We start from the raw sequence: 21,332 nt of genomic DNA on the forward strand, positions 1-21,332 counted from the left end.
TCACCCGAAATTGATCGTTTTGTACTATTACATGAAATGTAAACCACTTGATTCTTAATTTTAGTAGCTGAGGTTGCCTGGTGATTCTATTGTCAGGCTCAAACGTTCCGCAGCTCACCTGAAGAATATCTTTAAAAGCTTTGCTACAGCATATCTATTTTGTATTTAATTTTAAAAAGGCCTATCGAAGAAGTGTATCCCAGGGGCTCACCATTATCACAAAGATCCCTGTATAACTCGCACAGCATAAAGCTGTTTCCCAAACTTGTATACAAATTACCAGCTTCGGGATGGATGTGGGAAGTGTGGCCATCTTCTGTGTAATTTTCATCACCGGTTTTCCAGGAAACACCATTATCCTGGCAGCATATGCCATTAAACCGCAAAAGAAGAGCACGGACCTATTGATTATAATCCAAGCTTTGGTAGATCTGATTGCTTGTATCACCCCTCAGCCTGAGATGATCAGTGGAGTGGCCATCTGCTGGATAACTCTAATTATCCGTCTCTCAACATCGCTTGGTTCTCTCTTCTTGACATTCGTCATTGCTGTTGACCGGTATGTTACAGTCTGCAGACCTTTTGGTCGTCATCTGACGAAAACCCAAGCCGTTGCCCTAGCGATAGCAAGTCTGGCATTCTCCCTCCTCGTCAATCTTACAACACTTGGGTACTTCAAAGTCATAGACGTTAAATCGGCGGGTTGCATTTGGTCTGTTTCCGCGTCTTCACTACAGATTTCTATGAAGGTAGTCCAAACCGTCTTGTTCTTTGTTGCGGTGGTCGTAATCATGTTTTCTTACACTAAAATATTCATATTGATACGTCGGCAAGCCAGGGTCAGATCTGAAATGGATGCCGGTCTTGCAAGCCACACCGGTGCCACAATGAATTCTGACATTGGAACCATTTCTGAGTCTGTAACGGCATCTGATAGAGGTTCCAGGAAGGCATTGACAAATCAAATTGCACCAACAGCAAACAGGCAGTCCTCCCTGATAGATGAAAGCAGCGGAGTTCACAATCCGGGTTATCTAGAAGTACCATCCTCTAGACCTTGTGGTGAACCTTCCAACTATGGACGTGCGCTCACCAACCCTCCCGAAGGATACGTTGCCGAGAGGGATGGACCGCCTTCAACCAGCATGGAGATATCTGCTACTCAAAGTTCCTCTGCAGCCGTTGGACACCCGAGTCAGCCTGGAGAAAACAGCGGATACAATAGACCTACCAGAAGGGTCCATGGCGACCGGACCACTAAAATGCTTCTTTTTATCACCGTAGTTCTCATCATGTCCTGGATACCGTACGTCCTCATCTTTGCTCTCCCTGCTCACGCTTACATCTACCTCGTGACAAGAATCACAAGCCATCATGTTGTCTACTCATTGGCTCGTATCAGAGGCTTTAATCACATGATCAACGGCTTCGTCTACTGGGCCGTGAATCCTGTCTTCAGACAAGACATGAAGCAAGTTTTCATTCGTCTTAGGAAGTTGACAAACCGATAAAGATACAGAGGGTTTTGTTCCCCCTTTCTTAAGTGATGGGGGGGGGGGGGGGGTTCAGCCCACTATTGAGGCCTCCTGGCTAATCCAATTACAACAAATACGATGTATTAACGCTAGGCTACAACGAAGATTAATATCAAGCAATGACTTTGTTTGTTAAAACAATTTTGGCTGGACAACCATGGTATTAATTAATAAAAGTGTACAAATTTAGCACATGCAGATTTATATCCCTACATATTTTCCAGTGCTTTTACATGTGTGTTCAATTAAGAGATTCTATTTTGAATATAGAATTTAGTATTAAAAAAAGGAGCTCTGAACCAGCGCGGCTGAATGTATTTTGTATTAAAGCTGCGCTATAGAAACGTATTATTATTATTATAATTTAAGGATTTGGAGTATGTTTAGAGAGCTATTCTGCATCGATGTTATTGGTCGTTCCTTCTGATGAAAAAAGAATGGTCCAGATTTTAACAATGACAGACCACGAGTATATTAAAAGCATGGGTATGATGACGGTGAATGTAAATACTAAGTGGAAGATCAGCCTTGTGCTAAACACGGAAGTAAATAAACTCTATTACTACTAATACTACTACAACTCGTACTACTAGTACTACTATTCTGCTTTACAAGTACTTCTTCTCCTCCTCCTTATCCTACTACTACTACTACTACTACTACTACTACTGTTCCAACTGCTACTATTACTACTACTACTACTACTACTACTACTACTACTACTACTACTACTACTATTACTACTACCTCTTCTTCTACTACTAGTACTCAGGGGCGTCGCGGCTAGACCTTTTTCAGTAGGGGGTGTAGAGGTCACCGATTATCCACACAACTAGCCACCAATTACCGACAAATATATTAATGCCAATGTCACAATGTCTACACAATACCCTATGAACCCGGGGTCGGGGGCTAAATTATCTAAACTATCTGTCCTTGCGTATGCGCACATGGTTATTTTCTTCGACCACATAAATATATATATTCTTTTCTTCTCTTCTCTTACCTTTCTTTTCCTTTCTTTCCTTTTTTTCCCTTTTCTTTCCCTTCCCTTTTTCTCATATTCCCTGACGGCGGCGCAATTTTACCAACAATATCCTGACACTTCTACTACTACTTCTACCGGATGTACGACATGTGATGTATATATAATATCATGTATATAAATTATGACGATGACAACAAATTAAGGCAGAAGCCGGTTTTAATGAAACATGTGGAATCTTTTTTATAATCTGTACAAAGTTCCATATCGAAGTGCTGGTCGAACACTAAAGATAACAACAATTATAACTTCAAAAGCTGTGTCCTGAGGTATAATTTTTATTTCAATTGTTTTGTTTATAGTTCCATATATTAAAGTGCTGGTCAAACATCAAAGATAAGATGTCTCCTGAGGTATAATCTTTATTTTAATAATTCTTTAAGGGGAAATTTGTTGCCACTCACTATCATAAACAAAAGAATATTCGGCGACGATTATCTAGGACTAATTGCATTTTCATTAAAATCTCAACTAATTAATCAGGAAGCATGTTTCCTAGGAACCTTTGAACCCTCGAGCAAATGTCAATAAACGCTTTACACTGCATATATATATATATATCGCAAAGCAAGATAGTTCTCATATGATAATCCCACAGCATTAATCATGTTAATCATTTTTGATAAAGTCACAGTTCAATATTCAACAAACACAACAGTGAAGAATAATTATCCCCCATCCCAAACAAAAAAAGAAGAAGCCCTGCCCATCTTCATACTGTTTTGATTTGATTTTGAAAAAGACGCCTTTCTAAACAACCCCTAAATCTAATTGCAGAGACAATTCAATTCTGGTTGAGTGTTTCGTGCATATTCATCTAGGAATAATAATGCGTACCTACTCGTGTACGACTCTTTCTTAAAATTCGCAGATGCAGCATTTTCAGAAACATATTACTTTACATCAAAATAAAGCAATCAAAATTTGACAATAGTCGTATTTAATGTGTGTGAAAATAAACGTGTTATTACAGTCCTCAGAGGTACGTTTCGTACAAAGTGTTGTCGTTTTTAATATTGTACCAGGTATAGATTCACAATTTTTTTTTTTTACTGATGTATATTCTACATTCAATTCAATTCAATTTAGAATTTATTCCATCTCGTCAAAAAGTCCTTTGACTAAAAATGCGAGCATTATTCATCATACATGTACATATAATTATATAAAAACGCATTACAACAAATATAAAGACAAAGAAGACAATAAGAAAAAATACCAAAGGTAAATAAATGTTAACATCAAAACATAAAGCATTTACAACAAAATATTCACAAACAGTATATTGCTAGGTGAGTGTATAATTAACATAAAGTAATTTAAAAACGAACGCATAGTCTTATGGAAAAATTTAGAAATTCATACATTAACTTGATTACATGATACATGTAAAATCTGCGATAAAATGAAATACAAATTCCATTCAGATGACATAATAAGTATTAACAGGTATTAAAAGAAAATTATTGAAATTGGAGCCTTGGTAGTGTGCTAATCACAAGTGTGACATGAGTATAGTACATGTATAGACATAGTGCAAATAAAGAAAATTGGAAACCTTTAGGTATTGTTGGTCACAGTAAGAATAGCAGATAATTAATGAATGTTGTACTAACAAATATCACCAGAAGAGCAAGAAGTGGAGAGGAGAAGGGAAAGACTAAGAGAGAGAGAGAGATAAAGATAGAAAGAGAGAGAGAGAGAGAGAGCGAGCGACGAGAGAGATAAAGATAGAGGGGATGGAGTGAAAAGTAAATGGAGAGGAATGACCAGAAATAAAGAAGAGAAAGATAAACTTAAAAAGTAACAAGTTTAAATAGAGAAAAGGGATAAGAAGTGAGAGGAAGGATAAAAGTACATGCAATATAAAAAGAAGAATGAATGGAAGAACCTGCTATGCCAATAATCATGACAGTTAATACTGCACATAATTATATTGCTGAAATACATGTCAATATGACAGAGAGAATTAGTAATAATATAATAATTACAGTGCTTATACAGCGCCTAACACTTACTTTGTCAGAAGTCTCTAAGCGCTCTACAATGATGCAGCATAATTACTTAGAGAATTGACAATTTCATTTAAACTGTCGCTCATATAGTTGGAATATTTTGATTTTACCCCAATTTATGGAATTATTTTGACAATAAATTATTCCTAATAGATCTAGATTCTCATTCTCAGATTTTATTAAATAATAATTTGTCAGTGTTGGTTTTGCGTGACTGCTAAAGCATGTGTCTGCTACTATGCTTATCAACTAGGGGACCTACGCCCTTAAGTCATAAATGACAGTAATGAGGATTAATGCCCCACAAAAGGGCACTAATATAGCACATCGACACAGTGTTGATCCTGGGGCCTCACAGTTACGAGGCCATTGCTTTGCCACTGAACCATGACTGTACGCAGCGGGGGCGTTATTTTCTTCTGCGGCACAGATTGGGGCTTTCAAAAAAAAAAGGGGGGGGGGGGGGTTGATTTAACCCTAACCCTAACCCTAAACTTTTTCATAGGCTTCACACGCACCTAACCCCAATCTGTGCCGCCGAAAAAAATAACGCCAGCGGGGGCTAGTGTAGGGGGCAGTTTCCACAAATATAAAAAACAAAGAAAATGCAATAAATTATCAATAATTCATTGAATTTCCCCCCCGGTCCCCAACAGAAACAAAATCTTCTGTGTGCCCAATCCTTGAGTAAACGAAGAAGAAAAGAAAGGGAGAAATTAGGAGGTAGAAAGAGAGAGAGAGAGAGAGGGGGGGGGGAGGAGGGGTCCAGAGGTGGTGGCACGAGTTATGTAAAATAGCAGAAGAAATATGAAGAAATCAAACAACTCGAATCATAATTATAATAAAGCCTTGGTATTGTGTTGAAGTAAGGCACTTTGCTAATGCAATGTGCTGCATTTAAATTGGCAGCTATGGCACATAAATGGTTGAAGGAAACACATTCCCTGGCCTAAGAAAATGAAAATGAGTAAGAGATGAGCTCTTTGTGATGCACATCCTTTGTCTCACAAGGAGTACAGCTAGGAAAAACCCAGAACAAAAGGAATCAATTACGTACCTTTTCAATCTTTAGTAGCTCAGAGTTTTATTTTGTTCAAGTAAAGAAATTGATAGGTCGTAGATGCATTCAGAGATAAGAGCGATACTGCTTTACGTAATATTTTCTGCTGACACGAGAGATAAAAACCAAGAAGCCCGATCAATTTTATTTTAATTTCTATCTGGTTATCAGCATCGTTCCAGTGTATTTGTTGCATGTCTTATAGAAGTGCTAGTGAAGTACGGACGTCGTGATGGATGTAAAGAGTAAGGTATTCTTCTGGTTTTTATTCCTTACTGGATTACCAGGAAACACCATCACATTGGCCGCCTTTGCCATCAAGACGAAAAAGAAGAGTACGGACATTTTACTCATAATCCAGGCCTTGGTAGATCTGATTGCTTGTATCACCCCACATACAGAGATGGTGAAGGGTGTATCACCCTGCTTGGTAATTGTTATCGTCCGATTAACCCTATATATGGCCTCTCTATTTCTAACATTCGCCATTGCTGTGGACAGGTATTTTACAGTCTGCAGACCATTTGGTCGTCATATGACCAAACCCCAAGCCGTAGTATTTGCAACAGCATGCATATTATTAGCTTTCGTTCTCAATGTACCTACAATTTGGTATGTTACAGTCGTATACACCGAATCAACTGGCTGCATATTTATCTTTTTATCAACACCTTTGCGGAAGTTGGTGAAAGTATTACAGATCTCGTCGTTCTTTGTTGCTTCTGCTGTGAGTATGTACTCGTATCTTAAAGTATTCGCCTTGATACGCAGGCAAGCCCGCGTTAGATCCGAAATGAGTGCTGGTGGTACGACAAGGAATGCTGCCAACGCACCGTCTGTGTTGACAACCGTTTCCGCTTCAATTGCAGAAGCTGTTCCAGGACACCAACAAGCACGGAATGGCTATTTTGCAAATGTAGTGACATCAGATAGGCGGTCAACCCTGATGTCCGACAACGGTGAAGTACATAATTCGGACTACCTACAAATACCCTCCTTTGGACGTGATAAACTCGTCAATGTTGGAAGTAGTGTAGAGACATCTGTCAAAAAAAATGCCCACACACCGTCATCAACGAATACCTTTCAAAACCAATTTCAAGGTAGCACTGACAACTCTCGACCTCAAAGAAGAATCCAGGGTGACAAAACCACTAAGATGCTTCTTTTCACTACCGTTTTTCTCATCCTGTCCTGGTCACCTTACATCCTAATCTCCGCTCTGCCGACCGAAGTTAAGATCTACCTTGTGACAAAGATCTCACAGGAAAACGTGTTATTGCTCTTTCGCCTCCGTGGCTTTAATAACATGATCAACGCCTTCGTGTACTGGGCCGTGAACCCCCTCTTCAGGCAGGACGTGAAGCAAGTTTGTATCCGTCTTAGGAACTTATTTTAGAGTAAACGGTAAACATACGGATACAAGGGGGGGGGGAGAACCATGCCATCTACATTATTAACGAAGAACATCTTCTGAGTTCACGGAAGCGAGGGCTTAGGGTGCTTAATACCTTAATTTTATTAACCAAATCTCTTGGGCCCAAGTATCACCCCTACTGCCCACTTTATTTCAGATAAGTCTGTATAGATTTTGGGAAACGGCAATGAGAAATCAACATTTATTCTATATATTGGCTGATAATAATGGCTGGTGCAAATTTTCCAAGTCTCTCTAGATTTTCTGATAAATAAGGAACCACTTATGAAATAAAGGAAACAAGTTCAGATTTTCATTTCACTATCTAGACAAGCACCCTCGATTTGAAATGCGGTGATTCAGTTTAATTGGTAAAATGTACATGTTTGCGTTAGCTAATTTTATTTTTATTTTCGTGGAAAAAAACACCTACTTTCATAACTTGGGGTTTAAAATGGGTTTTTGAGAGAATTTGTAATGACCTTTTTTTAATGCAAATGATAATCAGGAATACTTAGTTTATACTGGATGTTAAAATTAAATGAACTTTGTCACTTTGCATCCATTCTGAATTCATGGAGGATGTGATGTGTAACTATGTCAAATATGCAAGCGGCACTAAAACGTTGTGGTATTAGGAAGAAAAACAAATTGGAGAAAATTGTAAGGTTTTCGATACAACTGATCGGGTTAACGGAAAGATGCTTTAAGGGCAAGTGTACTCCAAAATAACTTAATTTCAATAGAAGCAGAGAAATCAGACAAAACAATCAAAAAAGTTTGAGCAAAATCGGATAGCTAATAAAAAAAAGTTTTACATTTTTAATGACATGAAAACCTTGAAAATCACTAGATCTACCCAATATTTACTAATTCTTTCCTTTATATTTTTAATTGATGATAAAAATTTCCAATTTTATCCCTAAAAATCTCAATTTCTCACACCAGCATCCAAATTATATTGTTTGTGTATTGATGCACTAATATAGAGTAAATTTTTACTTCTAAATCATGAAAAATGTGCATTTTGATAAACTATTTATTAAAAAATCAATTATTATGAATAAACAACATTAACAAAATAGTATCAATTATTTAAAGTGCATAAAAGATTTTCTATAAATGAATGGAAAGGAATGAAATACTTTCTGATGATAAAATAGAGGACAAATATAAGGATATTAGTACTGGCATCACGTAACAAGTGTAACAGGTCAAAATTGAACTGTTTTATGGTGAAAAGACCAATTTAATATCTATCTATTTCTAATCAATATCTCCTCAGGAAGTAAAGAACAAGAAACTAAGAAGTTTGTATGTTTACAATCTTTGTACTTCAAAGAAGTATGACTCACACATAGTCTGAGAAGAAGCTATGATACCCAGGGGCGTCGCTAGACCTTTTTCAGTGGGGGGGGGGTGTAGAGGCTTACGATTACCGACAAAACTAGCCACCAATTACCGACAAAATTAAATGTCCAATATCGAAAAATTCAACCCTATAAACCTGGGGCCGAAGGCTAAATTGTTTTTCCTATGGACTATCTCTTGTACTTGCATATGCGCAAAATGGTCATTTTCCTCGACGACATAAATATACGAATTATTTCTTCAATTTAGTCAGCATCATAGCTAGACATTTTAATGCAGGCGCGGAGCTGGATCTTATTTTAGGGAGGGGCGGTAGTGAGCAAGAGAATCACTTAAAAGCGCGCTCATTAAGGGGATGTGGGTGATGGGCCTCCCGCGCGAAGCGCGGAAGCTTAGACGTTTCCTTAAATTATTAGGAAAAGAAGACGATTAATATAATACCGTTTTCGACTGATAATCCTTGGCTCAATGAAGTTCCCCCCCCTCCCGCGCGAAAGCTTTGGCGTTTCATTGAATTATTATAAAAAAGAAGACGATTTGCTCTACCGTTCTCGACTGTTTATCCCTTTCTGAATTCAGTTCCCCCCCCTCCCGTGCAAAGCGCGGAAGCTTTGACCTTTCATTAAATTATGAGAAAAAGCAGACGATTCGGTGTACTGTTCTCGACTCTTAATCCTTATCTGAATGAAGCTTCCCCCTCCCGCGCGAAGCGCGGAAGTTTAAACGTTTCATTAAATTATTAGAGAAAGAAGACGATTCGTCATACCGTTTTCGACTCTTAATAAGGCCTATTCATCTGAATTCAGTTTCCCCCTCTCGCGCGAAGTGCGGAAGCTTTGACGTTTCCTTAAATTATTAGAGAAAGAACACGATTCGTTGTATCATTTTCGACTCTGAATAAGCCCTATTAATTTTGTCTGAATTCAGTTTACCCCTCTCGCGCGAAGCGCGGAAGCTTTGACGTTTCCTTAAATTATTAGAGAAAGAAGACGATTCGTTGTACCGTTCTCGACTTGTCTAAATGAAGTTTTCCCCTTCCGCGCTAAGCGCGGAATTTTTTGCGTTTCATCACAATATAGAGAAAGGAAGACGATTCATCGTACTGTTTTCGACTCTTATTAAGCCCTATTCATCTCAATTCAGTTTCCCCCTCTCGCGCAAAGCGCGAAAACTTTGACGTTTCCTCAAATTATTAGAGAAAAAACACGATACGTTGTACCGTTTTCGACTCTAAATAAGCCCTATTAATTTTGTTTGAATTCAGTTTCCCCCTCTCGCTTTGACGTTTCCTTAAATTATTAGAGAAAGAAGGCGATTCGTTGTACCGTTCTCGACTCGTCTAAATGAAGTTTTCCCCTTCCGCGCGAAGCGCGGAATTTTTGGCGTTTCATCATAATATAGAGATAGAAAGACGATTCCTCGTACCGTTTTCTAATCTTATTAAGCCCTATTCATCTGAATTCAGTTTCCCCCTTTCGCGCGAAGCGCGAAAGCTTTGACGTTTCCTCAATTTACAAGAGAAAGAACACGATTCGTCGTTCCGTTCTCGAGTCGTCTAAATGAAGTTTTTCCCCTTCCGCGCGAAGCTCGAAAGCCTTGACGTTTCCTCAAATTATTAGAGAAAGAACACGATTCGTTGTACCGTTTTCGACTTTTAATAAGCCCTATTTGTCTGAATTCAGTTTCCCACTTTCGCGCGAAGCGCGGAAGCTTTGACGTTTCCTTAAATTATTAGAGATAGAAGACGATTTCGTTGTACCGTTCTCGACTCGTCTAAATGAAGTTTCACCTTCCGCGCGAAGCGCGGAATTTTTGGCCTTCCATCACAGTATAAAGAAAGGAAGAGGATTCGTCGTACCGTTTTTGATTCTTAAACCTTGTTTGAATTGAGTTTCCCCGAAAATGTTAAACCTCTGATTTCTTTAGCTGAACTTATAGGAAAGTGAAACTTCGAGAAAATACAAGTATTGTAGTTGTAGTCACTCTCGAAATGGTCACAACGGATAAGAAATCACAGTTCGTAGGGAAAAAAACTTGTCGGCCGACCAACAATATACATCTCACCGACTTTAAACTTCTGCATTGATATAGTACACGAGGATCGAGCAACAATACCGACACAGCTGACACGACACAGCAACATATTTACCCGTGTCTTGCTTGCTCCCTCGACGAGACGACTCCACCCAACAACCCCTTCTCTCTTTTACTCCCACTCCTCCTCTCTCAGACTCTTATCTCCCCTCTCTCTCCTCTCTTTCATCCCCCGTATTTTTTGTTTCCCTTTCACTCTTTTTTCTTCTTTTTCCTTTTCTTTCTTTTCTTTCTTTTCCTTTCTTTCCTCTCCTCCCTCTTTTTCTTTTTTCTCTTTCTTTCTTCTCTTTTCTTTCCTTTCTTTTCCTTTCTTTCCTTTCCTTTCCTTTCTTTCTTTTCTTTTCCTTTTCTTTTTTCTTTTCTTTTCCTTTTCTTTTTTCTTTTCTTTCCCTTTCCCTCTCTTTTTTCCCTCTCTTTTTTTTCCCTCTCTTTTTTTCCCTCCCTTTTTTTTCCCTCTCTTTTTTCCCTCTTCCCCCCCCTTTTCTCTTTTTCCCGACGGCAGCGCAATTTTACCGACAAAATCCTGACAGGTGGGGGGGGGGGTGTCGCACCCCCCCACACCCCCCCTTTGGCGACGCCCCTGATGATACCAGACTTCCCCTTCCAGAACACCTGTAATAACTAAGCCAAATAAACCCCAAATTGTAAACATCGGATAAGAACCCCCAAACCTCCAAAACAAAAGACCTCCTGTCTCCCTCCCAATGATAAGACCCTTTCTCAGAACAGATCGGCTTGAGAGTGTAACTGTTATAAAAGTGGGCAGAGGTACATGTATTTGTCAGATTCAATCCTGCACTGCACCCCCATCCACAGGGCAGGCAGGGAGGTCGACTCTGAAGCCTTTGGGTTACATTAGGTAAGAAGATTATTCTTTTGTCAAGTTTGATAATTATTGAGATAATTTCTATTTGTGTAGATATATTATGATGTATGAATTAATATGCATTCTGTAAGGTGTGGCATACTATCTGTGTAATCTTCAGTAGATTGATTTCGTTAGTGAGTTAAGCACTAGATTAAGATTTGGTAATGTTAATTTTAGATGATTTGAATATTGCTATGTTATCTGTTATATTACTTGTAATCTTTAGGAGTTTTAGATACATAATTTGTTGAGCTTAACTCTGGTCAATCATGTTTTGCCAAACAGTAGTAAAGTAATATTTTGAGAGTTAATAGTTGGCGGTAATAGGCTGAACCTTCTTCAGTTTGGTGTTTTAGAGTAAAATTCACAATGATTTGTATTACCTATTATTCCTTTAGGTGTTGACAAATGACAATCAACATGTAATAAGCTGGAACAATCAGAGGAAACGCTCCTCTAAGCCAGATTAACAGGGTAAGTGGTTATCATATTCAATGTAAACCACTAATTCAATGTAGTTTTAATGGGAAATTATGTTTGATTGTTTGACAACGTTCACTTGATAGTTGTATTTATTTATTTGTTGGGAAAGTTATCCATAAAGATGGAAGATTTTTTTTTGTGATTAGATGCTATTAGTTTCATGCAATATTGATTAAGTTTTAATAAATGGAATATAAACAACCTGTTTATCATTTATTATCATGAGTTGGCTTGACGTCATATTGTTGGAATCGTATCTTGGAGTCATAAACGAATAATATGTTTATCGCTATTATGTGTGTTTTCCAAACTATATCTATATTTAATTGTTTTAACTTTGTTTATTTATTCAGGTTTATGGTTTATGGTTTAAATTGCCTTGTAACATGAAATAAAACGAACCGCGACACAAGGAATGGTGATGTGTCTTCTTTACCAGTTTCCGCATGTTTCTGCGTGTTACACAAGCATATGGATAATATTAAGAGGCCATTTCAACATAAGCATCAGAGGCCAATTCAATGAATTGTCAAAGATAAAACGTATCTGTTTATTTAGTTTTGCCATGCATGGTCCTAGGGTGGTATCATCCGTGAACGGACGGCATCGTTCTTCTACAAGTGTAGAAAGAGCGCGACAGTTTCTGAATAACCATCCATTAGTGAATTCTAAGCTGTTCAGTCACGCTGCAAAATCCCTCACTGTCCTGTTCAAAGGAGCGCATTGATTAATTTGTTGCCATTTATACGAAATATCGACATTTCAGGAAGAATTTCATCACGACATCAACTGTGGAATGACATTTTACAATTCCGAATTCACCCGAAGTTGGTCGTTTTGTACTCTGACATGAAATGTAAAACACACCACATCTAAATTTCATTAGCTGAGGTTGCCTGGTGATTTTTTTTTCATGGTCACACGTTCCGCATCTCACCGGGAGCTAAAATCCTTTCAGAACCTTAGCTGCGGCAGATCGATTTTTCCTTTATTTGTCTGAAGGCTCCTCCAAGACATATATCCCACGGACTCATCATTCGTACAAACATCCCTGTATAACGCGCACAGCAAAACGCTGTTTTCCAAACTTTGTATAAACATTACCAGTTTCAGGATGGATGTGGGAAGTGTGGCCATCTTCTGTGTAATATTCATCACCGGTTTGCCAGGAAATTCCATCATCCTGGCAGCATATGCCATTAAACCGCATAAGAAGAGCACGGATCTGTTGATTATAATCCAAGCTTTGGTAGATCTGATTGCCTGTATCACCCCTCAGTCTGAGATGATCAGTGGCATGGCCATCTGCTGGATAACTCTCATTACCCGTCTCTCAACATCGCTTGGTTCTCTCTTCTTGACATTCGTCATAGCTGTTGATCGGTATGTTACAGTCTGCAGACCTTTTGGCCGTCATCTGACGAAAACCCAAGCCGTTGCCCTTGCGACATCATGTCTTGCATTCTCCTTCTTCGTTAATCTTACCATACTTTGGTACTTCAAAGTCATAGAAGTAAAATCGGCTGGTTGCATTTTCTCTCGTGCCGCGTCTGCACTACAGATTTCTATGAATGTAATCCAAATCGTCTCGTTCTTTGTTGCGGTGGTCGTAAGCATGTTTTCCTACACTAAGATATTCACATTCATACGTCGGCAAGCTCGGGTCAGATCCGAAATGGATGACGGTCTTGCAAGCCACACCGGTGCCACAATGAATTCTGACATTGGAACCATTTCTGAGTCTGTAACGGCATCTGATAGAGGTTCCAGGAAGGCATGGAATAATAACATTGCACCAACAGCAAACAGGCAATCCTCCCTGATAGATGACAGCAGTGGAGTTCAGAATCCGGGTTATTTAGAAGTACCGTCCTCTAGATCTGGTGGTGAACCTTCCAACTCTGGACGTACGCTCACCAACCCTCCCGAAGGACACGTTGCTGTGACGGATGGACCGCCTTCAGCAAGCATGGATATATCTGCTACTCAAAGTTCAGCTGCAGCCCCAGGACGCCTGAGTCAGCCTGGAGAAAACAGCGGATACAATAGACCTACCAGAAGGGCCCATGGCGACCGGACCACTAAAATGCTTCTTTGTATCACCGTAGTCCTCATTGTGTCCTGGATACCGTACGTCCTCGTCTTTGCTCTCCCTACTCATGTTTACATCCACCTCGTGACGAAAATCACTAGCCATCAGGTTGTCTACTCAATTACTCGTATCAGAGGCTTTAATCACATGATCAACGCCTTCGTCTACTGGGCTGTGAATCCTGTCTTCAGACAAGACGTGAAGCGAGTTTTCATCCGTCTTAGGAAGTTGACAAACCGATAAAGATACAGAGGGTTTTTCCCCTTTCTCAAGAGGCGGGGGATCTTTTTGGCCCACAATTGAAGCTTTTTGCCTGGTCAAAATAAATTAAATACGTTATAATGGCTAGGCTACAACGAAGATTAATATCGAGCAATTATTTTGTTTGTTAAAACGGTTTTGGCTGAACAACCAAGATAATGATGATTAAAAGGGTACAAGTTTTTATCTTTTTTGTTAAAGGTTTTTCTTAATAAATTCTGATGTACGAAAAATGATGATTGACATAGGAAACCTCTAAAATTTGCACCAACCATATTACCGAAATGGTCTTTCTGAAAGAAAAAACAGCACATTGTAAGTTTAAAAAATACCTTCATATTTTCTTCATCAGTGCTCAGACATGTTTAAGTATTTGGATTATGTTAGTAGAGTTATCGTTCATCGATGTTATTGTTTCTTGTTGTTCCTTCTGATGGGAAAAAAAGATCAAGATTTTTAACTCAGAGATCATGAGTATGGAAAAGGCCCCCTTTCATTGTTGAAGGGGTCATTGGCTGTAGCACGATGGTGTTGAATATGGGAATACTTGTGGAAGATAAGCCTTGTGTTAAACATGTATGTAAATAAAGTCTACTACTAGTACTGCTATACAACTCCTACTACCAATACTACTATTCTACTATACTAACACTTCTCCTCCACCTCCTCCTCCTTCTCCTTCTCCCCTCCGGAATATTGTATTATTCTCTTGTGGTTAGTAAAAACTTAACTCAGAGAACATTAGAGGCTCTTTCAGATAAAACCTCGGCGGTATCTTTTTGACGACGTAACGCTTGATACCGGTTCAATTTATTTATGTTATAGCAAATAGCTCATTAAATACGCGATACGTCCTTTGTTGCGCGCAGTTGCTATTTTTCAACACGCACACTCACACACACGGACACGCACGCACACGCACACGCACACGCACACACACACACACACACACAAGCGCAGCGGCCTTTTTTTTTTGTAGTTTACCGCTCCATATCTAATCGCGCGTCATGAATAATCTACTTGGTAATGATGAAAATATATTTTGTCATACAATCAAATAAAGTGTAGACTGAGCAGAACCTACTAGCGGATATTGTGCCAAGAGACTAATAATGATAATAATAATAATAACATTAATAATAGTGACACTAATGACAATAATGAAAATAATAACATTTATAATATTTGTTGTTAACCCATAAATAACACTGTTGTCCCTGAGGACCCTACAATTATATGATTACCCGACTTTAGTCGGGCTACCATGATAAGTCGATCAAGCACTTAATGAATTTCTTTCTACTGGGCGGGCACCCAACTTCTACACCTGGATCGAGAGGGGCAAATGTAGATTAATAACTTGCCAAAGGACATGAGTACCGCAGTGGGACTCGAACAATGTGATTCTAAGTTCAGTGACGTGTCCACCCGACTACGACACCTCTACATGATAATGAGTAAAGCGAAATAATAATCGACCTGGTATACTCTAAACGCGATGTCACATAATATGTATATGTGAGTTATGCTTTTCATTGAATGTGATGTAAGCCAAAAGTTCGGCATTTTATTAAACAAACACTACACAGCTGAGTGACAAATAAATTCAGGATTAGGCCTATTTCAAGCCAGTTTATCTAAAGAGTAGCTTCAATGATAATAATAATAATATCGATGATTCAGGAGCGTTAAAAACAGAAAATACCATAGCGCTTCCTAAGTAACAGATTATGAAGAGAAACACAACAAGTCATAAAATTGGTCAATCATATTATATTTATTTATTTACTGAGTATCCTGAGGGAAGAAGTATGTTTTGAAGACTTTTTTGTTGATCTTTTGATTTTTTGATTCTCACCGTTTTTGTTCTTGGTGTGATTGGCCTGTCTGTCACCACTTTCAATCAAATGAAAAGAGTGCCAAATACAATTTTAAAAAAATCGTTTATGAACTGCATTATTTCATTGGATTTTTTTTGTCTTTCTTTCCTTCGATACGTTGAGCAACGATCGGATTTTTTTCTTCTTAACATTATCTAACATTCTCCCTATTAAAAAATGTTAAACCTTGGCATTTATTTGAAATGTCATGCAATGTGCTGCATTCAAATTGACACAAATGACACAGAAATGGTTAGAGGAAACACATTCCATGGCACAGGGAAATGAAATCGAGTAAGAGACGAGCTCTTTGTGTTGTACATGCTTTGTCTGACAAGGAGTATTGCTAGGAGAAACCCATGACAAAAAGAATCAATTACGTACCTTTTCAATCTTTAGTGGCTCTGAGTTTTATTTTTGTTAAAGGAAAGATATAGATAGGTTGTAGTTGCTTTCAGAGATCAGAGCGATATTGCTTTATGTGGTATTTTTTGCTGACAGAAGAGATGAAAACCGGGAAGTCATATCAGTTTTATTTTAATTACTATCTGGTTATCAGCATCGTACCAGTGTATTTGTTGCATGTCTTATATAAGTGCTAGTGAAGTAAGAAAGTCATGACGGACGTAAAAAATGCGGTAATCTTCTGGTTTTTATTCCTTACTGGATTACCCGGAAACACCATCACATTGGCCGCCTTTGCCATCAAGACGAAAAAGAAAAGTACGGACATTTTACTCATAATCCAGGCCTTGGTAGATTTGATTGCTTGTATCACCCCGCAGATAGATATGGTGAAGGGTGTATCTTCCTGCTTGGTCATCGTTATCGTCCTATTCACCTTATCTACGGCCTCTCTATTTCTAACATTCGCCATTGCTGTGGACAGGTATATTACAGTCTGCAGACCATTTGGTCGTCATATGACCAAACCCCAAGCCGTAGTATTTGCAGCAGCATGCATATCATTATCTTTCGTTCTCAACGTACCTATACTTTGGTATGTTACAGTCGTATACACCGAATCAACTGGCTGTATATTTACTATTTTAGCATCACCTTTTCGGAAGTTGGTGAAAGTACTACAGATCGCGTCGTTTTTTGTTGCTGCTGCCGTGAGTATGTACTCGTACCTTAAAGTATTCGCCTTGATACGCAGGCAAGTCCGCGTTAGATCCGAAATGAGTGCTGGTGGTACTACAAGGAATGCTGCCAACGCAACGTCTGTGTTGTCAACCGTTTCAGCTTCAATTGCAGAACCTGTTCCAGTACACCAACACGCACGGAATGGCTATGTGGCAGATTCAGCGTCAACAGATAGGCGGTTAACCCTCATGTGCGACAACGGTGTAGTACATAACTCGGACTACCAACAAATACCCTCCTTTGAACGTGATAAACTCTTCAATGTTGGAAGTTGTATTGAGACATCTGTCAACAACCCTGACCACACGCCGTCATCAACGAATACCGTTCGAAACCAATTTCAAGGTAGCACTGACAACTCTCGACCTCAGAGGAGAATCCAGGGTGACAAAACCACTAAGATGCTTCTTGTTACTACCGTTTTTCTCATCCTGTCCTGGGTACCTTACATCCTAATCACCGCTCTGCCGACCAAACTTTACATCTACCTTGTGACAAAGATCTCACAGGAAAACGTGTTATTGCTCTTTCGCCTCCGAGGCTTTAATAACATGATCAACGCCTTCGTGTACTGGGCCGTGAACCCCTTTTTCAGGCAAGACGTGAAGCAAATTTTTATCCGTCTTAGGAACTTATGTTAAGATAAATGGTAAACATGCGGATACAAGGGGGGGGGGGGGGATACATGCCATCTATATTCTTAACGAAGAGCATCTTCTGAGTTCACGGAAGCGAGGGCTCAGGGTGTTCAACACCTACACTAAAAAAAACAGACAAAAAGACAATGTGTAGTAGTTTCTTAATCTAAATGATAATCACGAAAACTTAGTTATTGGATGTTGAAATAAAATACAAATTGTAACTTTACATCCATTCTGGATGTGATAATATATAAATTTCTCCAGAAATCAAATATGCAAGCAACGCTACATATAGGTAATACGTAGAAATGGTAGGAAGAAAAGAAATTTGGAGAAAATTGTTTGGTGTTCGAGTCAATTGATCGGGTGAGCGACAAGAGGCTTAAGACAAATCACTTAACAAATGGACATTGCTGAAATTGATATCAATTATTTAAAAAACACTTCCTAATTATCTAGAATGAGGAACTTAAAAGGACACTGGGTGACGAACACTAAACACAATTTAAACAAATTAATAGAAACAATGACAGAATAAAACAAGAATAGAATCCATGATCTTTTGGATTTGCAGAGGTGAAATGTGGTTCTATGCGACGAGAATCGTTGAGATAAGTGCATTATACACGTTTTACGAGGTAACGTTGTTACCTTTGGTAATATTGAAAGTAGGCACATTTTCACACCCCAAACACCAGTTGAAGAAAAAATAAATTGTCAATCGTTTGGCCAACTATTTACACTACCAGAAAACCCATAAAAACCTTCAAAGTTTGCTCATATATATTTTTTGAGAGTAGTACGCATAGGGACTATTAGGTGCCCCGCATGTGTTAGCTCGGAAGCGTGGAGAGTCACTTGCTAAAGGTATTTTTTACCGAAGTTTGCATTAACACCACAAGAATTTGTGAAACTTCGGAGTTGGATTTTTCGATTTCGATTTATTCGTCGTTTTTGTCGTTGAAACACCGGAATTTGAAAAAAAATCTAAGCTTTTTTGGTTGCACTGTATATGCAGCCAGTCTAAACGGCTGACCATTGTATGTCATTGACGTGGAATCAAAGATTACAACTTGAAGGTTTGCTCTTGGTTACAAAGAACAGGCAAGACTGAAACATTGTCTGATAATTCAATTGAGTATATCAGTACTTGCATCACGTAACAAGCAAAAACATCAACGGCTAATTTGATATTTCACCATGCAAGGTCAATTTAAATATTGGTTTCATCCTTGACCGCGGGGGCAGCGTCCTTATTCTACGAACGTCAGAAGGCGATTCAATAATGCAGAGAGAAATAAAGAGAGGGAGAGAGAGACAGAGACCTAGACAGAGAGAGAATAATTATAAAAAGAAAGAAGGGAAAAGAATATAAAAAGAGCACGAAAGTTGCTTTAGAACCATTCCATTATTGAAATTCTTAGCTGTTCAATTACGCTGCAAAATCTCTCGCTTCTCTGTTCAAAGGAGCGCCTTGACTGTTTGTTGTAATCATTTAACCGACACTCCGACAGGTCGATATTTCAAACTGAATCCCATCACTACGTCGGCAGAATCAATTCAGAAGGAGTTGCTAGGGGACTTTATTTTCATGCTCGCATGTTCCACAATAGACCGGGAGCTAAAAACCTTTTAGAAGCTTAGCAACATCAGATTGATGTTGCATTTTTTGTAAAAGGTTTCTCGAAGAAGTATATCCCAGGGACTCATCATTCGTACAAACATCCCTGTATAACTCGCACATCATAAAGCTCTTTCCCAAACTTGTATAAAAATTACCAGCTTCAGGATGGATGTGGGAAGTGTGGCCATCTTCTGTGTAATATTCATCACCGGTTTTCCAGGAAACACCATCATCCTGGCAGCATATGCCACTAAACCCCAAAAGAAGAGCACGGACCTGTTGATTATAATCCAAGCCTTGGTAGATCTGACTGCTTGTATCATCCCTCAGTCTGAGATGATCAGTGGCGTGGTTATCTGCTGGATGACTCTAATTATCCGACTCTCAACAAATCTTGGTACTCTCTTCTTGACTTTCGTTATTGCTGTCGACAGGTATGTTACAGTCTGCAAACCTTTTGGCCGTCATCTGACGAAAACCCAAGCCGTTGTTCTTGCGATAGCAAGTCTGGCATTCTCCCTCCTCATCAATCTTGCAACACTTGGGTACTTTAAAGTCATAAAAGTCGAAGACGTAACATCGGCGGGGTGCATCTGGACTTATGCTGTCGCGTCTCCACTACAGATTTCTATGAACGTACTCCAAACCGTCTTGTTCTTTGTTGCGGTGGCCGTAATCATGTTTTCTTACACTAAGATATTCACATTGATACGTCGGCAAGCCCGGGTCAGAACCGAAATGGATGCTGGTCTTGCAAGCCACACTGTTACCAGAACGACTTCTATAATAGGAACCATTTCTGAGTCTGTTACGGCATCTGGTAGAGGTTCCAGGAAGGCATGGAAAAATAACATTGCACCAACAGCAAACATGCAATCCTCCCTGATAAATGAAAGCAGCGGAGTTCAGAATCCGGGTTATCTAGAAGTACCATCCCCTAGACCTGGTGGTGAACCTTCCAACTCTGTGCGTACGCTCTCCAATTCTCCTGAAGGACCCGTTGCTGGGAGGGATGGACCGTCTTCGGCAAGTATGGAGATAGCTGCTGCTCAAAGTTCCGCTGCAGCCGCTGGACACCCGAGTCAACCTGGAGAAAACAGCGGATCTAATAGACCTACCAGAAGGGTCCATGGCGACCGGACAACTAAAATGCTTCTTTTTATCACCGTACTCCTTATTGTGTCTTGGGTACCGTACGTCCTCATCTTTTCTCTCCCCGCTCACGCTTACATCTACCTTGTGACAAGAATCATAAGCTATAAGGTTGTCTACTCTATCACTCGTATCAGAGGCTTTAATCACATGATCAACGCCTTCGTCTACTGGGCCGTAAATCCTGTTTTCAGACAAGACGTCAAGCGAGTTTTCATCCATCTTAGGAAGTTGACGAACCGATAAAGATTTTTTTTAAAGGGTTTATCCTCTCCTTTTCAAGCGATCGGGGACCTTTTTGGCCCACAATAATGAGGCTTTTGGGCTAATCAAAATAGAAAAAATACGTTATATTAAAGCCTATAATATTATCAAGCAATGATTTGATTGTGTTAAAGCAATTTAGGCTAGGCTAAACAAGTGTACAAGTACTTTGTTATTATAGTTTTTCTTAGTTAAATCAGATGTACGGGAAATGACAAATGACATAAAAAACCTCCTCTGAATTTTCACCAACCATTCCGATATAGTTTTTCTGAATAAGACATATTACATCCACATTTGAAATCCCTACATCTGTCAGTGCTTTTACATGTTTAAGGATTGGAGTATGTTTATAGAGCTATTCGTCATCGATGTTATTGTTTG

The 21,332-nt window shown here is 39.1% G+C and overlaps 3 protein-coding genes across 3 annotated transcripts; all 3 read left to right on the forward strand.

Annotated features, from left to right (window-relative positions):
- The first annotated feature begins 290 nt into the window (after window positions 1-290).
- Window positions 291-1,511, forward strand: LOC105447464 (gastrin/cholecystokinin type B receptor-like). The gene has a single exon (XM_011685542.1). The coding sequence runs from the start codon at window positions 291-293 to the stop codon at window positions 1,509-1,511; it is 1,221 nt and encodes a 406-aa protein (XP_011683844.1).
- Window positions 1,512-13,002: 11,491 nt separating this feature from the next.
- LOC105445278 lies at window positions 13,003-14,223 on the forward strand. Its single transcript, XM_011680631.1, has one exon. It carries the CDS (start codon window positions 13,003-13,005, stop codon window positions 14,221-14,223), a length of 1,221 nt encoding a protein of 406 aa, XP_011678933.1.
- Window positions 14,224-19,697: 5,474 nt separating this feature from the next.
- LOC115924821 (gastrin/cholecystokinin type B receptor-like) lies at window positions 19,698-20,930 on the forward strand. The gene has a single exon (XM_030987683.1). The coding sequence runs from the start codon at window positions 19,698-19,700 to the stop codon at window positions 20,928-20,930; it is 1,233 nt and encodes a 410-aa protein (XP_030843543.1).
- The last annotated feature ends 402 nt before the right edge of the window (window positions 20,931-21,332 follow it).

The sequence above is a fragment of the Strongylocentrotus purpuratus genome, unplaced genomic scaffold, assembly GCF_000002235.5.
Source record: "Strongylocentrotus purpuratus isolate Spur 01 unplaced genomic scaffold, Spur_5.0 spur5_scaffold_16, whole genome shotgun sequence".
Lineage (NCBI taxonomy): Eukaryota > Metazoa > Echinodermata > Echinoidea > Camarodonta > Strongylocentrotidae > Strongylocentrotus > Strongylocentrotus purpuratus.